Below are 24,077 nucleotides of genomic sequence, written 5' to 3'. Positions count from 1 at the left end.
GCACTTACCCCTAATGCTGTGCCCCTTAGGATGGGGGATCCTATGCAGCACTGACTGTCCATCTCTGCCAATATACAAGCAGTGACATTTTCCATTGAAAGGAAGGGAAGATGTGTGGAAATTCATAGACTGTGCTGCAATTGGGAGGTCTACAGGAATCCTTAAAGCATTACTGTTGCTCAGAAAACATAATTCAAAGGCTAGTTCACTGCCCAAGTCACTCAAGTGGGTGCTTGGGACCCCAAACCAGCAGAGAAGCAGCTTGTGGTGGGAATTGCTGGTACCTGGCATTACCTCTCAGGCCCATGCTGCTGCTGGTTGAATCTAAGATGGGTTGCAGACCTGCATTGGTGGGGTAACATGGGAGGAGTCACACCCCTCCTCTTATGCTGCTGCTGCCATTTAATACATAGTGGGTCCTGAGTTGAACTCCCATCTTGCAGAAGTGTTTCCACCAGCCTTCTGCTTTGGAGGTGTTGTGGCTCAGTGGTAGAGCTTCTGCTTGGCATGCAAGAAGGTCCCAGGTTCAATCTCCGGCATCTCCAGTTAAAAGGACCAGGTAGGAGGTGATGTGAAAGACCTCCGTCTGAGACCCTAGAGAACTGCTGCTGGTCTGAGTAGACCTTACTGACTTTGTTGGACTAAGGGTTTGTTCCAGTAGAAGGCAGCTTTGTGTGTTCATTATGCCATTAGAATAGGCCGACACAAGCAAGTTTATATTTTCAGTTCTATTTGGCTTCATAGAACTCTTTTAAGTTGGAAGCACAAATAAAATTGAAGGTATTTTATTGCCATCATGCCCAAAGGTGATGGTTTCAGAGGATTGCGGAGTTAGTCCACAGTGGAACTGCTGGATTTCAGTTTGGCAGCATCCTAGAAACCAAGATTTTTGCGGTATGAACTCATACCCTGAAAATCTCATTTTCTATGTTGCTACTGGGCACTAATCTAGATGTCCAAATGAGCAACTGTAGTCAACTTCAGCAGGTTGGGTCATCTATTCCAGTGCATACAGATCATCATATATATGAGAATATAAGCAGTTGCTCTACCTTTTGTATTTTTATTCTGAACAGCTAAGTCTGAGTAAGAACTGTAAAGGTTTCACAGACTGTCAACTTTGAAACAGCTTGCTGAACAGTTTCATTTGTTCTGGGTTTCTCATGTTTTTGACTGTTTTTGCTGGAAGAATAGTATCAATGGAATATAACCAGCTCATATAATCAGCTCTGTTGACTACCTACAAGCAGTGTATAGTTTTTGGTGGTCAGCTTCTTTTTCCTTTGAAGAATCTGCTAAAGTGTATATTGCCATTGCATTCAACTAATTTGCACTAAAATGCCTTTTCAGATGTAAACTGTTATTTTTGCAAGGCATTTATTTTTAGGATTAGCAATGTAATTGAGTCCAAAATTTATTTAGCTGTCTACAAGTCTGCTAACTTACATTTTTGTAGACTCTTTCCCACAGACCTGTTTGAGAACTTCATAGATATTGGGCATTATGTTAGAGAGATCAGTGCTTATGAAGAGTTGGTATCAAAGCTAAATTCATTATTGGTAAGTAGTAAATGTTTGTTGCTTGTTCAGACTATTAAAAATCTGTTAACATCTTTCAGTTTAATCAGGTTTCCAAATATGAGTCTTGGGGAAATTGGTTGAGCTTAGTCAGGTCTCCAGGGAACAAAGTCACTAGGCTATAACATGCAAACAATATCCACATGTGCTCTTCCTCTCTGAACTTAGCACTAGAGTTGAATAATGACTTCAGTAACGTATTCTGAGTTAGATTGAGATGGAACACAAGGGAGGAAGTGGTCTCGAAAGCACATAGGCCGATGCTGTTTGGGATTTTGTAAGCTAGAGCTATGAGTAAAGACAGAACCATTATCCTATCAGCAAATGTCACATCAGTCAAACTGAGGTTTTTTATTTATTTTATAACTAGGAGGATGAAGTTAATCAAATTGCTGAAAATATTGAAAACATTAATCAGAACAAAACACCTACAAAATACATAGGCAATTATGCAATATTAGATCATCTTGGCAGTGGAGCTTTTGGAAGTGTTTACAAGGTAAAATTGCCTTTTGATACCTATTAAATATGTTCTTCTCTCCACCTTCCTATATTCTTTCAGATTTTGTTTTACCCATTTTTTCTTCATAAAGATAGTCCATATGTTCCTCTGCATGAAGATAGTCCATATGTTTTGTCAGATGGAAAGAACTCTTTAAAGCTTATACATTGGAAATCTTGTTGGTCTTTATGGTGCTACTGGAATTAAAATCATCTTAGTCCTTCTTCACTTTGAATCACAACTCAGCTAAGAAGTTACTAGGTAGTATTAGGCAAGTCAGTATCCCTCTGTTCCCCACCCCTTTCCCCAAGCATGCAATATACAGGGTATTTATAATCAGTATTACTGTAACATATTTGAAGTACGTGAACAATATGGAGTATAAATGCTGAACGTGGTATTCTTTAAGCCACCAGCAATGCAACTCTAGAGCTAAGTCTAAGCTCATACATTTTAGTGGATTTACACAGTAGTAACTGCATGGAAGTGCACCTCAAATGGAGCTGCATAAACTCTGAAGTTCCCAGTTTCTATGCAGCTCTCACTAAGTTCTTTCAAAGTTCCATGCATCTCATATTGCAGTATTTTTCCTTCTGCTACAGAGGCTTCAGAGCCTGTCAGGCAGATCATTAGATATTAAAAATATGTTTCTTGGAGTAGACAAAATGCAGTTAGTTTCAATATATAAATAATTTCAATGAACAAATGCTTTCCAGAACTTGCCACTTTTTTGTTGTTGATTTCTACCATTTTTCTGCCTTGTTGTAGGTTAGAAAACACAGTGGCCAAAATTATCTAGCGATGAAGGAGATCAATTTACATAATCCAGCATTTGGAAAGAATAAAAAAGACCGAGACAGTAGCATGAAGAACATTGTCTCTGAGTTAACCATAATTAAGGAACAGGTAAGTTTAAGCTTGTTGTTATTATTAATAAACAGGAAAGAAGTTTAATGTAATGTAATTCCTTTATGCTCAATAGTCATTGTAAGTCTTACAACTATTTTTATTTTATTTATTTATTTATTTGTAATTTGTATCCCGCCCTTCCCACCAGGTGGCTCAGGGAGGCTTACAGCATATAAACTCTAACATGAGAACATAAAAGTTTAAACATTTCATACAATTTACATGATTAAAATTTAAACAATTCAGACAATTTACATAATTAAAATATTAAAACATTCTGCAGTCTTATAAAACCACGCTCGATTTCAAATTTCAGTGCCGGTTAGTTGTAAGCCTGCCGGAAGAGGGTTGTCTTACAGGCCCTGCGGAATTGAGCAAGATCCCGCAGGGCCCTTACCTCTTCCGGCAGCTGGTTCCACCAGGAAGGGGCCATTACGGAGAAGGCCCTATCCCTCGTAGATTTCAAATGGGCTTCCTTTGGCCTGGGGACAACAAGAAGGTTTTGAGTTTCCGATCTCAGTACTCTCTGGGGAACATGTGGGGAGAGACGGTCCCTCAGGTAGGCAGGTCCTAGGCCATATAGGGCTTTAAAGGTAATGACCAGCACCTTGTACCGAACTCGATAAAGTATTGGCAGCCAGTGCAGAGCCCGAAGTCCCGGCTAAATGTGCTCCCGTCTTGGGAGCCCCAATAACAACCGGGCGGCGGCGTTCTGCACCAACTGCAACTTCCGGGTTCGGCACAGGGGCAGCCCCATGTAGAGGGCATGCAGTAGTCCAACCTCGAGGTGACGGTTGCATGGATCACTGTTGCTAGGTCGTCACACTTTAGGAAGGGAGCCAACTGCCTTGCCCGCCTAAGATGGAAAAATGCAGACTTGGCAGTGGCTGCTATCTGGGCCTCCATCGTTAAGGAAGGCTCCAGTAGTACCCCCAAGCTCTTGACCCTATGCGTCGCAGTCAGCGGCACACCGTCAAAAGCTGGCAGGGGGATTTCCCCTCCTGAACCCCGACGGCCCAAGCAAAGGACCTCTGTCTTCACTGGATTTAGCCTCAGCCCGCTCCGCCTGAGCCACCCGGCCACGGCCTGTAATGCCCGGTCCAAATTTTCTGGGGCGCAGACCGGCCGGTCGTCCATAAGCAGATAGAGCTGGGTGTCATCAGCATACTGATGACAACCCAGCCCATACCTTCAGGCAATGTGGGCGAGGAGATGCATATAGATGTTAAATAACATTGGAGAAAGAACCGCACCCTGAGGCACCCCGCAGTCAAGCATGCGCCTCCGGGACAGCTCATCCCCAATAGCGACCCTCTGTACCCGACCTTCGAGGAAAGCCATTGCAAGGCCAACCCCTGAATCCCTGCGTCGGCGAGGCGGCGGGCCAGTAGCCGATGGTCGACCGTATCGAACGCTGCTGATAGGTCCAACAACATCAGCACCGCCGAGCCGCCCCGATCCAGATGCCGTTGCAGGTCATCTACCAGGGCAACCAACACCGTCTCCGTCCCATGGCCCGGGCGAAAGCCGGACTGAAGGGGATCGAGGACGGAAGCATCATCCAGGAAAGTCTGTAGCTGCACCGCCACTGCCCTCTCGATAAATTTGCCCCAAAAGGGCAAATTTGAGACCGGCCGATAATGTGCCAATTGGGCCGAGTCTAATGATGTTTTTTCCAAGAGGGGACGGACCACCGCCTCTTTAAACGGTGTTGGAAAATGCCCTTCCGTCAGGGATCTATTTATGATATCCCGTACAGGATATCTAAGCTCCCTCTGGCAGGATTTAATAAGCCAGGAGGGGCATGGGTCCAATTTACAAGTTGTTCGGCATGCAGATAAGAGAATCCTGTCAACTTCCTCCAAGCTGAGAGGGCTGAAGCCATCCAGAACACAATCCGAAGACAGGCACAGAGCCTCGGTTTCGCTAACTGTCTCTAATATGGCAGGGGGGTCAGGGCAGAGCGACGCGACCTTGTCCGCAAAAAAATTCGCAAAAGCTTCACAGCCAATCTCCAATTCTTTAGAATTTAGTCTGCCTTGAGGCAGCGTTGTTAAACTCCGAATTATATTAAATAGTTGTGCCGTGCGCGATATTGCGGACGCAATCTCAGCCACAAAGCATGTTTTCTTTGCGGTTTTGATTGCCACCTCATAGGACTTCATAATCTCTCTATAAGATGTTCGAGTCGCCTCATCTCGAGTACGCCGCCATTGCCACTCTAGCCGTCTAAGTCTCCGTTTTAGTTGTCGCAACCCTTTGTTATACCAGGGTGTCGACTTCAAACGGGGGCACAGAGGGCGCCTAGGTGCGATCTCTTCGATGGCTCTGGAGAGTCTATCATTCCAGGACTCCACCAGGTCATCCAAGGAATCGCCAGGGGGCCTGGGATCCCGCAGCTATAAAACCTTTTCCCTTTTTAAAGCCTTAAGAACCCCCAATTGCTGTAAGGGTATGGATTTTTAAAATAAGGATTACAATAAAGATGTTCCAACATAGATTGTGTCCTCTTCGTGGTATTCATGTTAAACACAGTGTTTTTAAAGAAGGCATTGGCAGCTGTCTTCACTAGGGCTAGCAACACTAGCTGAGTTGAACATCAGTAGCCTAGTAACTGGACCAACCCAGAGACAGTTAGAATTAGTGAAGCTTCCATTTTCATTTATATATGTATTTACTTCATTTGTACTCTGCCTTTCATTCCATGAGGACACAAACCATTCTTCTTTCCTCCATTTTATCCTCACAACAACCCTGTGATGTAGATTAGACAGAGTGTGTGATTGGCCCAAGGTCACCCAGAGAGCTTCCATAGCGGAGTATGGTTTTGAATATGGGTCTTTCACATCCTAGAGTTGAATGACAGTTGAACAACTACACCAACAGTTGAATGACTACACCATGATGGTTTTCAGTATGCACAGTTATTAAGTATTCTTTGATCTCACTGGATTAAGAAGGATGAGGAGGAGATTGGATTTATAGCCCGCCCTTCATACAGAGTATCAGAGCGGTTTACAATCTCCTTTCTCTTCCTCTCCCCATAACAGACACCCTGTGAGGTAGGTGGAGCTGAGAAAGCTCTCAGAGAACTGCTCTTGAGAGAACAGCTCTGCAAGAACTGTGGCTGACCCAAGGTCACACCAACAGCTCCATGTGGAAGAGTGGGGAATCAACTGGCTCTTTACACTAAACACGGTGAAGTTTCAGATCTGATGGTTGTGAGACCTTCAGACACAGAGTTTTTGGGCCTTCATTGAGTTAACCCCTCATTTCTGTGAAGGAATTGGCCATGTACATGGAAGAGCTCTTACCATTGAAGAATAAGGAAAACCACACACGTGTACTACAGGCATGTATCACAGTGGTCCACAGAACTTGTATTAGAGTGAATGAATATTTATTTAGATTTTTTTTTACCCCCCTTCGGGGCTCAGGGCAGCTCACAGTTTAGTTCAATACAATGTAAGAAGTTAAAAACATAAAACCATATAAAGATATAGGGCAAAATAAGTTTGTGATGACAGTTCAAATGCCCAATGTGATGATGTACAAAACTGAGAATTTTTTTTACTTCAGTGGCCAGCAAAATAATTTTAATTTTAGGCTATGATTTGAGAAATCAAAAAGTAAATGAAACTCAGAAAATGCAATAAAAAGAACTGTTTTGGAATAACATTTTCTGATATTTGAAATGCTGAAGTAGGTGATCTGATCTGCAAGTAATGTGCTTTTTTGCCTGTAACTTTCTATCAAAATAGAATTGTTTCTGTTTATTTTCCAAGTTGATTACTCATTTGTTTTGCAATCTTCGTGTAAAGAATTGTAACTAAGGGGACCTTTTATGGTTCTTTTCTTTTATGGAACACTTCTGGTTCTATTGTTTGTAGCGTTAGCTTTAAAATGTGGAAACTGCATAAAACTGCATTTGTTCCATAAAATAGGGAGCATAGAAATTTAAACATCTTTATTCTTTTTGCATACATTCCTTTCCTTTCCCCCATCTAGAATTGATCACTCATTAATGCTTAGTTCTTTCTGTGGCTCCTGAAGTGGCACAGTCATTTCTTAACTTTGGTGACCAGCATGGTAAACTTTAATTCTAGGGTGTAGCTTGATGAGTAGAAGAATAGAACTTGATTCTTTCTGAGATTACAGAAATAGCACAACCAGTTATAGGCTAGGGTTTTTAATGTTGCATCCATAGATAAATTTACTTGGAGTTTCACAGATTTCAAGTATGTGTGCTTAGGGTTGCATTGTGAAAGTCAATTGCAACATTACTTGCTGTTGCAGAGATATTCATATATGTGTGTACATGTATGTCTAGAGAGAATATGTCTAGGTGTATCTATACATATTTCTTTCTATATTTATCTTTCTATATCTACATATATGAAAAATTTAGAGAGAAAGATCTCACCACATTCATACCCCAGAAGTAACTAACCCTAAATTTAGTGACAACATAAAGGGAATGGGAAAGGTTGTGAAAGGGAAACTGAGTTATTGAAAGGACCCTGTAAAGTGTTAACAAACAGTATAATGAAAGAGAGATAAAATGGTTTTATCTTGCTAAGTTCCTGTCACAGTTTTTTTATTCCAGTAGCAGCAATTGCATTGCACTTGTGCTTCTCTCCTCATCTTGCCATGAGTGGATCTTTTTGTAGATTTTATAAACATGAATGTTGCATCTAACCCTGACTATATACATTATTTTATCGTAGCTTTATCACCCTAATGTTGTCCGATATTACAGAACGTTCTTAGAAAGTAAGTATATCTTTACAAGACAACTTTCTTAAACTAATTAGTTATCATATAAAAGATTTCCAATACAAAATTTAAAAAATAGGACCTAAGTCATTTTAACATCATCAAGAAGCTTTTGTTCCAGCTATAGCTATTGGGGGACATTGAGTAATTTAACTGAATTTTAATATATAATGGGGATCCAGAGTTTTTAAACTTGCACCAGAATCTTGAGTGTGTATGAAGGATGTAAATTATTTCCTGACCACTCATAACCCAATATCCAGAGGAGGAGGAGGTTTCTCTAACTTAAGGAGTCTCAAAGCAACTTACAGTACTATGATCTGAGAAATCAAAAAGTAAACAAAACTCAGGAAATGCAGTCAAAAGACTTACAGTCGCCTTCCCTTCCTCTCCCCACAACAGTCACCTTGAAAGGTAGGTGGGGCTGAGAGAATTCTGAGAGACCTGTGAATGACCCAAAGTCACCCAACAGTTTTTTTTTTTTTTTGTGGAGTGGGGAATCAAACTCAGTTCTCCAGATTAGAATCTGCTGCTCTTAACCACTGCTGGCTCTCAGTTCTGTCAAACAACAGACTTGATCTCTCAGGTTCCCACATATAGTCATTAGAGGTTGCTGATACTTTTTTGCTTAGATGGATAATTGACAAATCAAAAGCTGCAGAGATGGAGACATCTAGCTGTGTGTTCTTTAGTGTTGAAGATGTCAGGTCTATTTCAGATTCTTTGATGTACTGGTTATCCCACAAGAGAGGGGGACCCTCTTGAAGTCAGAAGAACTCCTTGTCTTGGGTGCTTTCAGTTTAAACAGTGAATCCAGGAACAAAGTCTTTGCCCCCTGTTACCACCTCTAGCCTATTTCATGTGGTGACTAGCCAGACACCCTATCTAGTGGACACAATCATTTTTAATATTTCATACAGCCTCCGTAAAGAGGTGTTTTAATTTTAGGGAGTTTTAGAAGGCACATTGGTTAGCAGACTAATCTTTTCCTTTTGAGGCCATTGATCCTTACTCCATTGTGTTCCTGTTGTAATTATGGCCAGCCAGTTCTGATTATAAGAATCCTTTAGCTTAAATTCCACAGTTTTTATAGTGTAATGTTCCCTAGTCAGCTACTGCATGCAGAAATGGAATATTGTTTTACTACTGCTATTTTATTTTGTTGTGTATAGATGACAGGCTGTACATAGTAATGGAGCTCATAGAAGGGGCACCACTGGGAGAACATTTCCATTCTTTGAAGGAAAAGCAACAGCAGTTTACTGAAGATAGAATATGGAATATATTCATTCAAGTAAGGCTCTGATTTTATGTTAATTTTTCGTTGTATAGAGTTTGATTCCAGGACAGTGATTCAGTTATGTTTATTGTTCCCAAGGTAGAATAGAACTATGTCATTGAACCTAAAACATTTCACTGGTAGCCATTAAAGTTTGCTGCTCTATAGCATGACAGTCTTCCTGCCATTCAAGTCATACGATTTAATTACTATGAAGTTGTATTTTGTCTTGCAGTAAAGTGCGGAGACTGCAGAAGTGATAACTCTGTAGAATGTAGCTGTGTAGGTGTTAGAGGCATCATTTGGATGAGGATGGGCACACAGCAGTTTGAGCTTTACAGAAGCTGCTTATGACCTCTTGAGAACCTTTTTAATTTTTCCTAACATGCATTTTGCACAGTGTGCCATGCTGGGCTTTTGTGCACTTGTGGCATGATAAATTATGTCAGGAAAACATTTCCAAGCCCTAATGCTCAAGTAAGTTTAAGTTATTTTGTTTTCAGACAGACTGAAAATTCTAATGGGGCTCAAAAGTGGTTTTCAACATTGTTCCCCCTGCTCCTTTTTATCCTCACAATAAAACACTGTGAGGTAGGTTAGCTCAAAGCGAGTGATTGGTCTAAGGTCACTTGGTGAGCTTCCCTGGCAGGGTGGGGTTGAAACCAGAGTCTCCCAAATGCAAGCCTAACTCGCTAACCACTGCACCATCCTGGGTCTCCAAGACCCTTTATCTGTAGCAAGCTGAACTAAAATCTCAGGGCAGAGTCTCAGAAGACCACTTGCTTGGCAAAACCAAAAGAGTTCTTCAGACTTTGCATTAAGACTTTGGTTAGCCTTTCAGCTGAACTGAAGATAACATTTTGTGTGTTTCATTTTCTGCCTTTGAAAGCAGCAGCAAAATTGACAAAATTTTATGTAAAACATTACTTCATTTGGGGAGTTACAGTGCACATTTAGGGGTTTTTTTTATACTTTGTACAGCAACACAGTAGACTGTTAGGAGCAAGCCAGCTTTGCCCCCTGTATATCCCAGATACAATTCATTGAAGGACTCCCAAAAATGAATAATTTTATTGGGACCTCTTGGAGAAAGATGTGCTTATTGGTTACACAAACTATGGTCTTCAGTCAGTTTCATGCCATCCTAAAAATTATCTTATCAATTATCATTTTGAGGCCACACTGTTTCTAGAGTTTCCATGCAACCACCCCCAAAACTTGGTTCTCCAGTGCTAGGTTCTAAACTTACCATTTGATAGTCACCAGTATATATGGTTTTCTTTGCATTTATATTAAGGTTTTTCTTTGTTGTAAAGCTGTGTTTAGCTCTTCGGTATTTGCACAAAGAGAAGAGAATTATCCATAGAGATCTCACTCCAAACAATATCATGCTGGGAGATAAGGATAAAGTAAAAATCAGTAAGTTCTAATTTTGTAATGCTAGCAGTAGGAGTTGATTTCTTTTTATTCTGGACTAGTAAACTTGGAATAAATGAAAACATTGAACCATTTCTAAAATATATTCACATATTAAACCTTTTTCTTTTCAGATAGTACTGTGTACCACTTGCCTATTTACTGTGTACACTTTTCAGCAGATGATAAGTAGTAAATCTATTGGAGTTACAGATGTGGTTTTTAAATTATCCTGGTATTAGTTATCCAGAGTTTCTGCTAGTATAAAATAAAAATTATGGTGTACTTCTTGTGCAAGTGTTGCTTGTCCTCTTCTTTGAAGGAAAATACTTTGTTCATGAACAGAGATTTGCCGCAGTACATCTGTGGCAATTTCTATACTGCCCATCCTCCAAGAAGTTCAAGATTACTTCTATAAGATCATCTAGCCGCTACATCACCTCTGAATTGATTCATGCATCAAATGCTACCCTGTTTCTAAAAGAAAATGGGAAGCCCTTGTCTTTACATGTCTCCTATCATGATTTACATGGATCTTGGACTTTGCCATGTCAGGATAAGAACAACAATTCCTGAAGGATGGTGAGGGCTATGGTATAGGAGAGAAATGTATGTTCTGTTATCATACTGATCTAGTTACATAAATATTGATTCTAGCAATTCTAAAGGGGATGCAAGTTTCCCGTATTTCCACCTGTATCCTTCCAAGGATATGGAAGTTTGAACTATCTTAGGGTTTTGCTATATTCTGTATAAGTCAATCACACCACCCATTAGTTACAGCACTTTTATATATCTGTTTGGAACGTTCAAAAACATGGAATGCCTGCTGTGGGGTGAGATTTGCGCTAAGCAGTATATTGCTACTGTTGCCATTTCTCAAACAATTCTTTCAATTACTTTGTTGATTTGAGTCAGCCATGTGTCTGTGAAAGATGGTTGTGTGAGTCAATTTAGTATGTTATAGTAATGATTTTGTAGATGAAGAACAAATAAGCACTTTGGGGGAAAAAACATTAACTTTGCTTCCTTTGGGGCAGAAGATCTTTCTGAATGTTCCCATTCCTCATTTAGGCTCCATGAATAATTAAAAGAATGTGATTATGAGCTTTAGAGCATGTGTTTAAGTAACTATGCACTTACTATAAAAGACTTTGAAAAACTGTCTTAAGGCTTTTTCCCATTACTAGCTAAATACCATAAACTGGAATTGAACTGTTTGTGGGAATTGCTTGCTTTGCTTGTATATTTCTAAAAAATGTAGTGGGGCTTAAACCCCAGTAGACTGTATTAGAATGTTTCTAGAAACCGTAAACTACCTAGGCACTGTATGTATTGTGTTTGAAGTATCTCTGTGCCTGCACTGTGGTTGGGGTTGGATCATGTGGCCAAGTTTATTTATTTATTCCATTTTATTACTCTTTGATCCAAAGAGATCAGGACTGCATGCATGTTCTTCCTTCCATATCTTCCTCTATTCCTTTTTATCTTTACAGTAAACCTGGGAGGTGCTTTAGGCTGACAGAAAAGCTAGTGAACTTCATAGCTGAGTGATTTGAACCCTAGTCTGACACTCTGGCTCACACTGCCTCACATTTACTTTGCTATATTTCAAGTATTATTTGATAAATATTTAAATGTATTTATCTTTTTGTGTTTTATTTAAATTTGCTTTCTCTGTTTTTGAGCCAAAAATCAGGGCAAAGTTCTAAATGTAAATACTGTACAGGGCTTTTTCTGAGCAGGACTGCACAGAAATGCCGTTCCAGCTAGCTTGCTGTCAGGCGGTGCAGCCTAATATGCAATTGAGTTCCTGCTGGGCTTTTTCTACAAAAAAGCCCTGTAAATACATAGATACAGGCTTTTCTTGGCCCCTGAGGTTAGGACAGAAGGTGACCCAAGGAAGTCAGTTGCAAGAATTGATTATGTCTACAAAAAAGCCCTGCATTAAACAATGGTGATGTCAGGGGTGTGGCCTAATATGCAAATGAGTTCCTGCTGGGCTTTTTCTACAAAAAAGCCCTGTAAACACATAGATACAGATTTTTCTTGGCCCCTGAGGTTGGGACAGAAGGTGACCCAAGGAAGTCAGTTGCAGGAATTGATTATGTCTCAGTCACTGCATCACATACTCAAGCCTTGTGAGTCTAAGGAAGCGGGCTGGTGACAGGAGGGAAATGAAAGAAAACAAAGCAAATCAGTAAAATAAGGCATAAGAACTATAAGCTGAAGGAATGGGATCTGTATGTGAATCAGAAGGAAAACTCACATATATTGCTTTAGGTCTATTCAGAAGCATCATTCAGATGTAAAGAATGGTACTCTGTTACCTCTAATTTATTTTGCCTATGCAAGTTAATGACATCAAAGTATGAAACATGGAAAAAGATACAGCTGCTGTAATGCTGTAAGCCAAATAAAAAACAACAACAATGGTTCCACTTGGCTTTTGATTCGAGTAGGCCTGGAGCCGCTTCTAAGCTTTTACTAGGGAGAAATTTTCCTTGCAAGGCCCAGGAAATTGGAATGAAAAAGGTCATGTTGATTTAGTGTGGGCTTTGAGATTACCCGCACCTGTGAAATTTATTGTTCCGGGAATAGAGGGGAGTCGCCTTGTTGCTGTCTCCCTGATTAGCTTAAAATTAGAGTTCTTTTGCCTTGAGATACATCCGGACCATTACTGCAGGCTGGCCATGATTAGTCTATTTGATGTAATATACCTGACTTTTAATTGGCCGGCCAAGAGGGAAAGAGAAGGCCTAATTGATTTTTCATTGGATTGTTAGAATTACCCCATGAGGGTCCTATAGGGATAAAAAAATTCAACTTTCTTTGTCTTGCTGCTGGGAGTTGGGAACCATGCCGGGTGTGTTGGTGTGGAACTACTCTCCTTTTGCCATTTGAACCAGCTAACTATCTTTGGGTCCCGTATCCTGCTGAGGGCTTTACTTTTGGATCTCTATTGGATTTTTGTTCCCTTGACTGTGTAATGTGGAATCTGCTGAATTGTTATAGATAAGTATATTTCACAACGTTTTTATTTTCTGGCTCACAGCTCCTAATGTTAATTATCTTGTTTGTTCTTTAATTAAACTTTTTTTTTGTTTCATAATAAAAAGGAGACTTTTGTCTTTTGTTTGGAGGGTTACAACACTTTTTGCCAAAATCTTACCCATTGGCCTCGGAAATTGCCTGACTACCAAAAAGATATTGTTTTGTCTAGGGAACTCCTTGCTACTTGGAAGTGGCTTGGACTTCCCTAGTATAGTCCCAGTGAGTTAGAGGCTTGACTGGGGGCCTCAGGACTCGGCATTACTCAGTCTGGTGGCAGTACTACCCCAGGCTCTTGTTTTGGGCCTGGCCTTTGTAATTGTTTGGGCCATCATTTTAACTGTCAGTCCACAACCTCGGTCACAGACGTGGGGCGGGCCATTACAGCTGCATTGTATTATGGCATTGCTGGAAGTGTACATGTGATTGTGGGTGCGTTTGCTCATTCCTTCAAACATATTTGATTGATTAATGGAAGAAAATTTGCTAACTCTAAAAGCTGATTCGGGTATCAGGAAGCATATTTTGTAGCCCTGTGTGAAGTGCATCAAGTCACTTCTGACTTATGGTGATGACCTATGAGTTAATGACCTTCAGACATCTTATCATCAATAACCTTGTTCAAGTCTTGTAAACTAGGGGCAATGGCTTGCTTTATTGAGTCAATCCATCTCATGTTGGTGTGGTGGACAGAAAGCTGTCCTGCCACTGAAAGGGAAGACAGCCACTCACTCAAGAGTATGGGAGTGCTATTCCAGCACCCTGTCACCTTTGGGTGAGGGTGGAATATTGGAGGGAGACATAACAGGAGATGGATTGAGTTCTGCCTCAGGGAGAAAGCAATGAGAGCTCAGGTCTGACTGAGGAAAAGAGCAGACAGAGTGAAGGGGTGGCTCTAATGTGGCAGAATGGTTTGGCTCTACATCTGAGAGAGAACAGAGTACCTCACGGTTAGGCCTGTCTTTGGCAATGAGCAGACTTTGCGCCATTTAGTCTGATTATTGGGAAAGGGCAGGCTAATATAGGTGGACTCCTGTGTGTAAGGATCCAGCCTAGTAGCTAATCAGTAAAAACCTGTTTATGCTGGAAAGTATTAAAGAAAATTGAAGCTGAGGTTTCTCTTTTGGCTATCTGGAGGCCTGTGCTGCTGATCTGTTCCCTGAAACCTACTTGTAAATGAATAAATCTTCCTCAATGTTAATATATAATTCCTTTTGGAAGTGGAGGACTATGGGCTGTCTCTTAGCCTCAGACTTCAGAGGGGAACTATAAAGAGTCAGAGAGATGGATTGGCCATGAATCTTATCATCCTTCCCTTCTACTGCTCTGTTGCTTTCCCTTTGATGTGTAGGTTGCTGCTCTCAGGGAACCTTCCTTCCTTCTGGTCTGACATCACTTTGCCACACTATGCTATTCTTCTCCATCTTGCCACCATGAGGGCAGGATATGCTTTCTGCATCTCTGTCCACCCTATCTAGTTGGACTAGATTAGAATCCTTTCTCTACTCTATCCTGTCTAGAATGATGCTCTTTACAATAAAGGACTCACTAGTTTTGCAGTCTATGAGACCCTATGCATAACTTTGTTTCTTGTCAGTGCACACACCAGAAACACTCTGCTGTGTTATGTGCCTTGAGCACTCTGCTAATCCAAATAATCCATCAATTCCTTCCTTAGTGACCTCCATATTCTACATGTGAACCACAAAATGTACCTCACAGCAGCAAACTCAAAGCATAGATACTTGCTAGTTTTAGAACACCTGGTTTCTGAGGGAAAAGGTTTATAGTTTAAAATAAACCTGGTCCTCAAAAATCACAGGAGGTTGTACGGGTCCCTTCAGTGGCTAGAAATGACCTGTCAAAGTTGGATCTTCCTCTTTTCCTGTTTCTTTCAGCTTTCTCTAGCACTATTTGTCATTTCCAGCAAATGTTGTCTACTCATAATGTGGCCAATGTATGATAGCTTCAGTTCAGTCATTTTAACCTCTAAGGAGAGTTCAGGCTTGATTTAATCTAGAATGCACTTATTTGTCTTTATGGCAGTCCACAATACTCATAAAATTCCTCCAATACCACCTTTCAAATGAATCAGTTTTCTTCCTGTTAGCGTTTCTTCGTTGTCCAACTTTCACACATATACATAGAAACAGGAAGTACTATGGCATGAATTAACTTGATCTTGGTTGCTAGTGAGACATCCTTACCCTTAAGGATTTTTTTCTAGCTCATCTATAGATGCTCTTCCCAGTCTCAATTTCCTGGGTGCAGTCTCCTTTTTGGCTGACAATGAATAGAAAATCTTTTACAATTTTGGTTTCTTTATCATCAACCGTAAAGTTGTGTAATTATCCTGTACTCACTACTTTTGACTTCTTGATGTTTGGCTGCAATGCTGTATTGGCACTTTCCGCTTTAACCTTAAATCAGTAGTTGCTTCAAGTCTTCATTTCTGCCTGAAATGTGGTGTCATCTGCAGATGTGGTGTCATATGCATATCTTAATGTTCCTTCAATGAATTTTCACTCCTCCATCTAAATCTAATTCAGTTTTCCTCAGCATGCACATACAGATTTTAAAAATTCTCCGTGCTAACAAAACAGAGTAGCCACACCTGTCTAATACAATAAGATATTCAGATGATTCTGTTTCTACACCTTAAAATGTACATGCACTATATTTCTAAAAAAAAAACAAGAGCAAAGTTGCACTAAAGCATACATCCACTGAATGGTGCTCTTGCATTGTTTTTCACTACTGCACCTATTCAGCCTCTCTCAATAGAGGACTGGAACTGCTTTTGAAACATGCCAAAAATAGCACTTGAAAAACATCAGCATTAAACAAAAGAGAGAGATGGGAAGACTGTGGGGTTTCTCCAGATTTATCCATTGTAACTGTGCCATCATTATAATCCTGCTTTTTATCTGCATGTTTTACCAAATGGTCTGCAATACATGTTTTGAGTACCATTAAAGCCTGTCTATACGAGCCCCGTGGTGCAGAGTGGTAAAGCTGCAGTACTGCAACTGGAGCCCTCTGCTCACGACCTGAGTTTGATCCCAGCGAAAGCTGGTTCAGGTAGCTGGCTCCAGGTTGACTCAGCCTTCCATCCTTCCAAGGTCGGTAAAATGAGTACCCAGCTTTGCTGGGGGGGAAGTGTAGATGACTGGGGAAGGCAAACCACCCCGTAAAAAGTCTGCCGTAAAAACATTGTGAAAGCAACATCACCCCAGAGTCGAAAACAACTAGTGCTTGCACAGGGGACTACCTTTACCCTTAAAGTCTGTCTAAGATTTGTGGGTTTTTTAGATTACTAGTAAAGACTCATAATGGCTGTTTTCTGAAAGGCAACAAAATAATTCTTATTTTGTGTGATATTTGGAAGGCCAGCACCATTTTTATTTTTTAGGGTGCGCGTGCCTGAAGAGTTGCTCAGTTTGCTTTGGTAGATTTCTTACATTTTGCAACGTAGGTGATCATTAAAATAGGTTAAAAAACCAATCAACTACCAATGCCCTAGAGTCATGAAAAACATGGTACTGCAACAGAAATAATCCATTCACATATGCACAGCCAAATGTAATGTAAACTAAATCAATGTTTAGCGTTGGATCACATTGCAAAATAAACTTTGATACAGCCAATATGAGAACAAATCAGAACAAACCAGCGACTATGCTCCCAAACTGCTTTCTTCAGCATCTGAGAATGAGGACAGCTTCAGGACAATGGTTACAACAGGTTTGTCATGTAAAAGCAGCATCACAATTTAACTTAGAAGTCTTAAGTTTGCTTCTCAAACTTCAGAAACGTTGTCCTGTTTGTGTGTGTGTGTTTTTTAAATGCATGTACTTATCCTTCATTTTACCAAAAATTCTCTTGAAACATGAAGAGCATATAAAATTATTCAAAGTTGCTCCTAGGATTGGAGGAGAGGCATGTTGATGACGTGTAGTGTTGAATAGACCCCCATCACATCTGACATTTTTCTGATAGAAAGGATAACCCTGTACCACTCCACTGCTTCCAGAGAGAGCCAGTGTGGTGTAGTGGTTAAAGTGTCAAACTAGTAGCTGGAAGGTAAAGGTAAAAAAAGGTAGTCCCCTGTGCAAGCACCAGTCATTTCTGACTCTGGGATGACATCACATCATGACGTTTTCACAGCAGACTTTTTCTGGAGTGGTTTGCCACTGCCTTCCCTAGTCATCTACACTTTCCCCCCACCAAGCTGGGTACTCATGACCTCGGAAGGATGGAAGGCTGAGAAAACCTTGAGCTGGCTGCTTGAACCCAGCTTCCACCAGGATCAAACTCAGGTTATGAGCCGAGAGCTTGAACTGCAGTACTGCAGCTTTACCACTCTGTGCCATGGGGCTCCTAGTAGCTGGAAGATCTGGATTCAAATCACCACGAGTGACATGGAAGGCCCAGTCACACTATGTCATCCTAACATACTTTGCAGGGTAGATGTGAGGATAAAATGGAGAAAAGGAGAATGATGTATAGTGCTTTGGATCCCTATTGAAAAGAAAGGTGGGGTATAAATGAATAACGAATACAGTGGGTCAGAAGAATGCCTGCTGGTTTTCAAGACTGCCAAAATATGTTTGAATTACACTTGGAACATTCCATCTTTTGCAGTAGACAAGTGTAAAAGCCTTTCCATCCCAGGTGGCTGCTACATCTATAATACAAGAAGCTATTAACAAACACTGTTTCTTGTTATTTTCAGTCACAAATCTTCCAAGTCACAAATGGTGCAAAAGGTCACTGAAAGAACATCACATCTTAAATCTTAATTTGAATTTCACTTGAAGGTGCTACTTGTTCTGGCACGTTCCTCAGTTCTGTCTTTTTATGTGTTAGAATCACATCTGTATTTTTTTTAATAGAAGTGTTTCAGACATCCACATGGCCTTCGGTTATGGTCTTTCCACAGGGCTAATTCCAGATAGTATTAAGAAATCCACATTTGAAAACATCCTTCATGTAATTTTTATGATGTATTAAAATATTCACCCACTCAAACTGACGGTGGTGGCAATTTCTGAATTAACATTCAGACAAAAACAAAGAAACACTGAATGAAACGAACACAGCAAGAAAAAGCAACACACAGTTTTGGCTTCAGTTCTGTGTTCTGTGGCCATAACTATACATTTTTTCCAATTACATCCTCAGTTTGAGACACATGTGGTCTAGGAGTTCCATGCTTTACAAGCATATGTAGGCCTGGTTTTGTTTGGGACAGTGCTGTGTTCTGGGGAAGGGATTTCTACCAGTACATGCTAAGCTTTCTCAACAGGGCAAAAAGTAGCCATCATTTTCCAATCTTAAGTTTCTATCCCTTTATGTTATTATGACACTCCAATCTAAAACAGTATAATTTTGACGTTTGAAAACTAAATACGTATATTGACGATCATGGTTTAATGTAAAATGGCCTTTGAAAAGTTCAGTATTTGGATTAATTAGTAGGTCATGGTTGGATTGAACTAAATGGAAGTATTCATTGTTTTGAGCAGTATTTAGAGACCAAGAAAGCTCTCTTTTAATCCCCAGTTCCGCCCTAAGCTTTGTCTTAGTTTTTGATGTCTAAAGTACAGATCCTACTTCTTCCTTCTCATACAGCCAATGCTGTATACTAAACCTATGCCTGTATACTTGGAAATAAGTTCAACAATTCACAACTGCTTTCATTTTTACTGTCTCCCAGCAAGAATGTATAAGTTTTTGCCTTGTAAAAGTAAATATGATACATTGTAATGGGTGCAAAAGCTATGATGAAAGTAGACATAGGTGAGCATGTGACTTTTAATATAGAGTCTGAGCTCAGACTATAGAGGCAGCACTAAATGATCAGTTAATTTAGTCTAAATGTAAACTGCTGTAGGGAATGTGCAACACACAAATGTTCATTTTTCTGTTGCACTTCTGTGCCTGCGAAGTGATACCTCACTCAGTGGCTGCAGTGCTGATGCTGGCACTGGAGAGGGAAGCAGACAGGCATCAACAGCCATATCCTTGCCCTGCAATCCTCAGATGAGGATGGGCAGAATGGTAGTGTGGATAAAGGAAATTCCTACAGGCAAGAGAGAAGCCAACTATCTTGCTACTCTTGTCATTTTCCTTCCCATGACACCAGCTTAGTTTAATTATTGTGCCCTCTGGTAAGAGCTGAAACATAATATTCTGCTGACAATTTAAAAAAAAATTATGTGACCTTTGCAGAGATCACATTGCTCTATTACCCTAGGATTTGGCTTCAGGGAGTTACTGCTTTTCAACCGTTGCCAAGAACAGTAGCTGATGTAGCTTAGATTAGAGTCAAAGTTGCTTGAGTAAGTGTTTCCATAGTTAATTTGTTGTTAGTTTTGGCATCTGCTCAATTCTAATCTTTATAAATTGATCTTGATATATATTTAAAAATTTCATTCCTTTTCCGTGCTATTGGCATAGACCTAGAGCAAAGCAAAGAGCTAATTATATTGGTACTTACAGACTACTGCCTAAAGATTGATAGATCGCATTGAAATAAGATGGGAGAGGCAGGGGGCCAAGAACAAGAAGTGATGATGTCATGCCAGCTTGATGCTGTAGGATTCACCCCAAACTCTGAGATTATCACCCAACACAATGGCATCACTTCTAGTTTTGACCCATATGTGATGATGGCGAGCCTTCCCCCATTTCCTTCCATTGGCCTGTGAAGGTTTCCCATGGTAGCAGGAGAAATATACTTCATTAAACACAAGGGCTGACCTGATCTCATCAGACTGATGTATTGGAGAGTAATGTTTATAATTTCAGATTATATGGAGAAAATATTTGTGAATGTTCCTGTTTTAACCATAAAATGACATATAGGAAAGTCAAACTGTCATGAGATAAAGGACATCTGTGCATGTCCCTGTTCAGGGTATGTAGCATTGTTCTGAAAACACCAGACTTCTCAGGGTCTCCTTTGCTGTGCAGTAAAGTTTTGCCTGCTTCTTTGAACCTCTCTGACTGTGTTCATCATTGGCAATTGGCACATGAGGCCATGCTGCTGGGTAACAAGATCTCAGAAGCTAAGCAGGGTCAGCCCTGGTTTGTAATTGGATGGGAGACCATAAAGGAAGTCCAGGTTGCTATGCAGAGGCAGGCAATGGCAAATCACCTCTTAGTGTCTCTTGCCTGGAAAGCCCTATGTGGTCAATGTAAGTCAGTTGTGACAATGGCAAAAACAAAAGAACAAAAACACAAAGGGAGAGATGGTCAAATAATGTGGTATCTGTTTTAAACTGTAAAAAATGAGTCAGCATTTTCAGAGAGAGTAAGTTTTGCTAATTGGCATTTTTTGGACTAACTAAAACTTGAAGCATCTGTGGAAAAACTAACTTTCATCCCCCCCCCCCCTTTATTACAGCTGACTTTGGTCTTGCAAAGCAAAAACAAGAAAATAGCAAGCTTACTTCAATTGTTGGAACTATTCTGTACTCCTGGTAAGACAATGTTAGTTCTTGAGTTTGGAAGAGCCATTTTGTCTTCAAATTTTATTGGCCTTTTGTGAACGTATTGGAAGTCGGTTTAATGATGCTTGTGAGGACATTATCATGAGGCTATCACACTGCACAATGGGTGAGGTCACACGAGAGATTTGGCCTGACCTAGCTACCCTCTGGATGTAATGTGTGTGATCACATGCACACATCTGTCCCCCAACCCAAGTTCCACCCATACTTACATTATTTTAGGATAGACTGGGACTGGTTTAAATAGCTACTTGGAACTTTCTGATAGCAAATCTCTGAAATGCATATAGGGCACATTTCCTGGCTGTCTGAACAGCCAGGGTGCATGATGCACCTGCCCCGCACGCTCAGGAGCTGTCTGAATGCTTCTCTTTTGTGTTTACGGCCTGTGCCTCTCCTGGCAGCAGGGCAGGGGCCATGTGATTGACACGGTGTGCATCAAAAAGCACTGGCTTTTTCAAAGCCAGGATACTGCCACGCCAAATTTCCAGTGTGATCCCACCCAGAGTGCTCCCTAAAACCTACTAATTGTCACTAGGAATGCCACACTTGGAATAAGTCCCTTTAAATAGATTTGAGAAGGGTTCTTCATAGACTTGCTTAGGATTGCTCTGTTAGCATATTTTGTGTTTCAGTAGAAAAGAGCTTTTTAGGATCTTCAGTGCAGCTCTGCCAACTCTTGTATAAAGCTCACCTGCAAGCTTGTGTAAATATCACTGATACGATTTGTTGTCAGCATTAGTTAGTGTATAGTACTCAAACCAGTAATCATAACACACCTGAGGTGAGCATTTCACTTAGTGTACTTAGCTAATTTTTTGCAATCTCTCATCATCCCCCACTTAATGTTGAGGCCCCAGATGGTGCAAGTACAAGCAGCAGCAGGAGCCTGCTCTTCTCCCCACTCCCCTTCTTTGGGGGAGGGTAGGCTATAAGCAGTTGCCCCCTCAGTGTGGGGCCTGGGGGAGCTGTTCCTGTTGTCTGTTGGGTAAGATGTTCCCTGTCCAGAGAATGTAAGGTTCCAATAATGTACTGTAGATACTAATTTTGTGACTGCCTTGATTCTCAGTGAGAGAGGCAGGATATACACAAAGTAAATAATACAATAATTATTTTAAGACATGAAGTGATATTTTAAATCAAAATTTGCCTACCTCTCATTGTGTGAGGAACACTCCTTGCTTGGCCTCAGTACTCGGGGGCGACAGTTGGGTGATAATGAATCTGGGACTCTTATTGGATTTTGCCCAGTGTCCCAGAATTACTAAGTCTCCTCCTGTTTCTGAAGCATTAAATTATAGTTATTTCTACATTCTTTGTTATCTGTGCTACAATTGTCCCATTACGAGCACATTTGCCTATCCTTTGACACTTTCATTGATGGAGAAGAGCCATAAACATGGTTACAGATAGATCAGAGTTAGTTCCCACTTTTGATACCTGGCTAGGTATATACGTAGTTATGCAGATGATCAGCTTGTCCAACAAATTGCAGGAATTTGTTAGGAAGTGTGGCCATTAGAGGAGGTGGAATTGAGTAGGTGGGCAAATGCCAGATCAGATTTCTCTTTTCAGCTGCCTTTTGGCTTTCTTTCTCTGATTGTTCTGTTTCTCTGTCCTGTCAGTCCCAAGCGTTTATCTACTAATGTGTGCACTGCCATTTGCTTAAAAATAAATTCTCCCTTCCCCCTTCTACTTCCTGCTTGAGGATTCAGGGAAAGGCCCCTCTGTGCCCACAGTGCAGGTGAGAATCTTAATTCTTTAAAATGGAGACACCTGCCTTATTTTTGATAGGAGATTCTTTGGATGGAGGCTATGTTAGTTGAGAGTTCAGCATAATTGTATAGAGAATAAAATAAATCCATTGACTACTGAAACCAAGAAAAAGAATAGGAAAAAGTATCCAAACAGGTAAAACAACTACAATAAAGAAAATTAATGCAAAGTATTTATGTATCCATTTTCCTGACTGAGACTCAAGGCAAATAACATAATTTAAAAGAATCATATGAACAATTGTTAAAACTATGTCGAGATGGTATCTTTCCGCCAGACTGCTACATCAAATAAACCAGCATAGTAGTCCACTTTGTTGGAAAAATTGTGGGTCTCTGGGAACATTTCTGCATTGCTGGTGGGAGTGTCCAGCTATTTCTCAATTCTGGAATGATTTCTCTCAACAAATCTCCAAAATCACTTCACAGTCATTTTCAATGACACCAGAATTAATGCTCCTAAATTTGTGGGATGATTCTTCTCATACAGTCTCACACAAAGTGTTGACCATCATACTTATAGCAGCAGCAAGAATTACTATTGCTTCAGTATGGAAATCTTCCTTGCTGCCTTCATTAAGAGTCTGGTATGATAAAGTTTGGGATCAATTTATCATGCATAAAATTGCGACCTTTGTGAACCACAACTTTTCGAATTCAGAAAGTACTCATATCAAGTTTAGATCTATCTGGGCTCCGATTTTAAATTTTATGTCAGAACAATGTATTCTTCCTTCCAACCGTACTTATCATTATTGGCTTCATTTTTAGTTGTTAAGTTGTCTGAGAGGCGCATGTCTGGGTGTATTATTTGGTTGTGTCGTATTTAGTTATTATTTCTCTGTTCATGCTATTTTATGCAGTATTTCTTTGGATTATTTTTTGCAATGCTATTGAATGATATAATTTTATGCTCTTCATATGCATTTGTAAGTCAAAGATCTTTGTTTTTAATAAAGATTTATTTATTTTTAAAAATAGAGAATGAAGAAATGATAGTATAATACATACACTGAAAAGTGCAATAGAACAATATTACAAAACTGGAAATGAGTACAATAAAATATATAATACATAGAATAAACAATGCAATAAAGTTGGATTACAGAATTAGAAAACTATGCAAAACAGTATGATGCATACAGTGAACATTGCAATGAAAACTGCCTACAAAATTTACACAGGCATTAAAATTATAACTATTCCCTTTATACAAGAACTAAACTATATAAACAAAACATCTTGTTTTTAATTTATTTACAAATAAACAACATT

At 40.1% G+C, this 24,077-nt stretch overlaps 1 protein-coding gene across 1 annotated transcript in view; it reads left to right on the top strand.

The window, feature by feature from the left end:
* NEK10 (NIMA related kinase 10) overlaps nt 1-24,077 on the top strand; it is a 117,137-nt gene that overhangs the window by 23,177 nt on the left and 69,883 nt on the right. The window contains exons 16-22 of the mRNA XM_060248807.1: nt 1,457-1,559; nt 1,948-2,076; nt 2,848-2,985; nt 7,716-7,761; nt 8,937-9,058; nt 10,360-10,462; nt 20,922-20,997. Coding sequence (XP_060104790.1) covers nt 1,457-1,559; nt 1,948-2,076; nt 2,848-2,985; nt 7,716-7,761; nt 8,937-9,058; nt 10,360-10,462; nt 20,922-20,997 — 717 coding nt within the window. The remainder of the gene's footprint in view (nt 1-1,456; nt 1,560-1,947; nt 2,077-2,847; nt 2,986-7,715; nt 7,762-8,936; nt 9,059-10,359; nt 10,463-20,921; nt 20,998-24,077) is intronic.

The sequence above is a fragment of the Heteronotia binoei genome, chromosome 10 (assembly GCF_032191835.1).
Source record: "Heteronotia binoei isolate CCM8104 ecotype False Entrance Well chromosome 10, APGP_CSIRO_Hbin_v1, whole genome shotgun sequence".
Taxonomy (NCBI): domain Eukaryota; kingdom Metazoa; phylum Chordata; class Lepidosauria; order Squamata; family Gekkonidae; genus Heteronotia; species Heteronotia binoei.
Note: the sequence above shows the minus strand (reverse complement) of the source record. Positions and strands in the feature narration are given on the sequence as shown.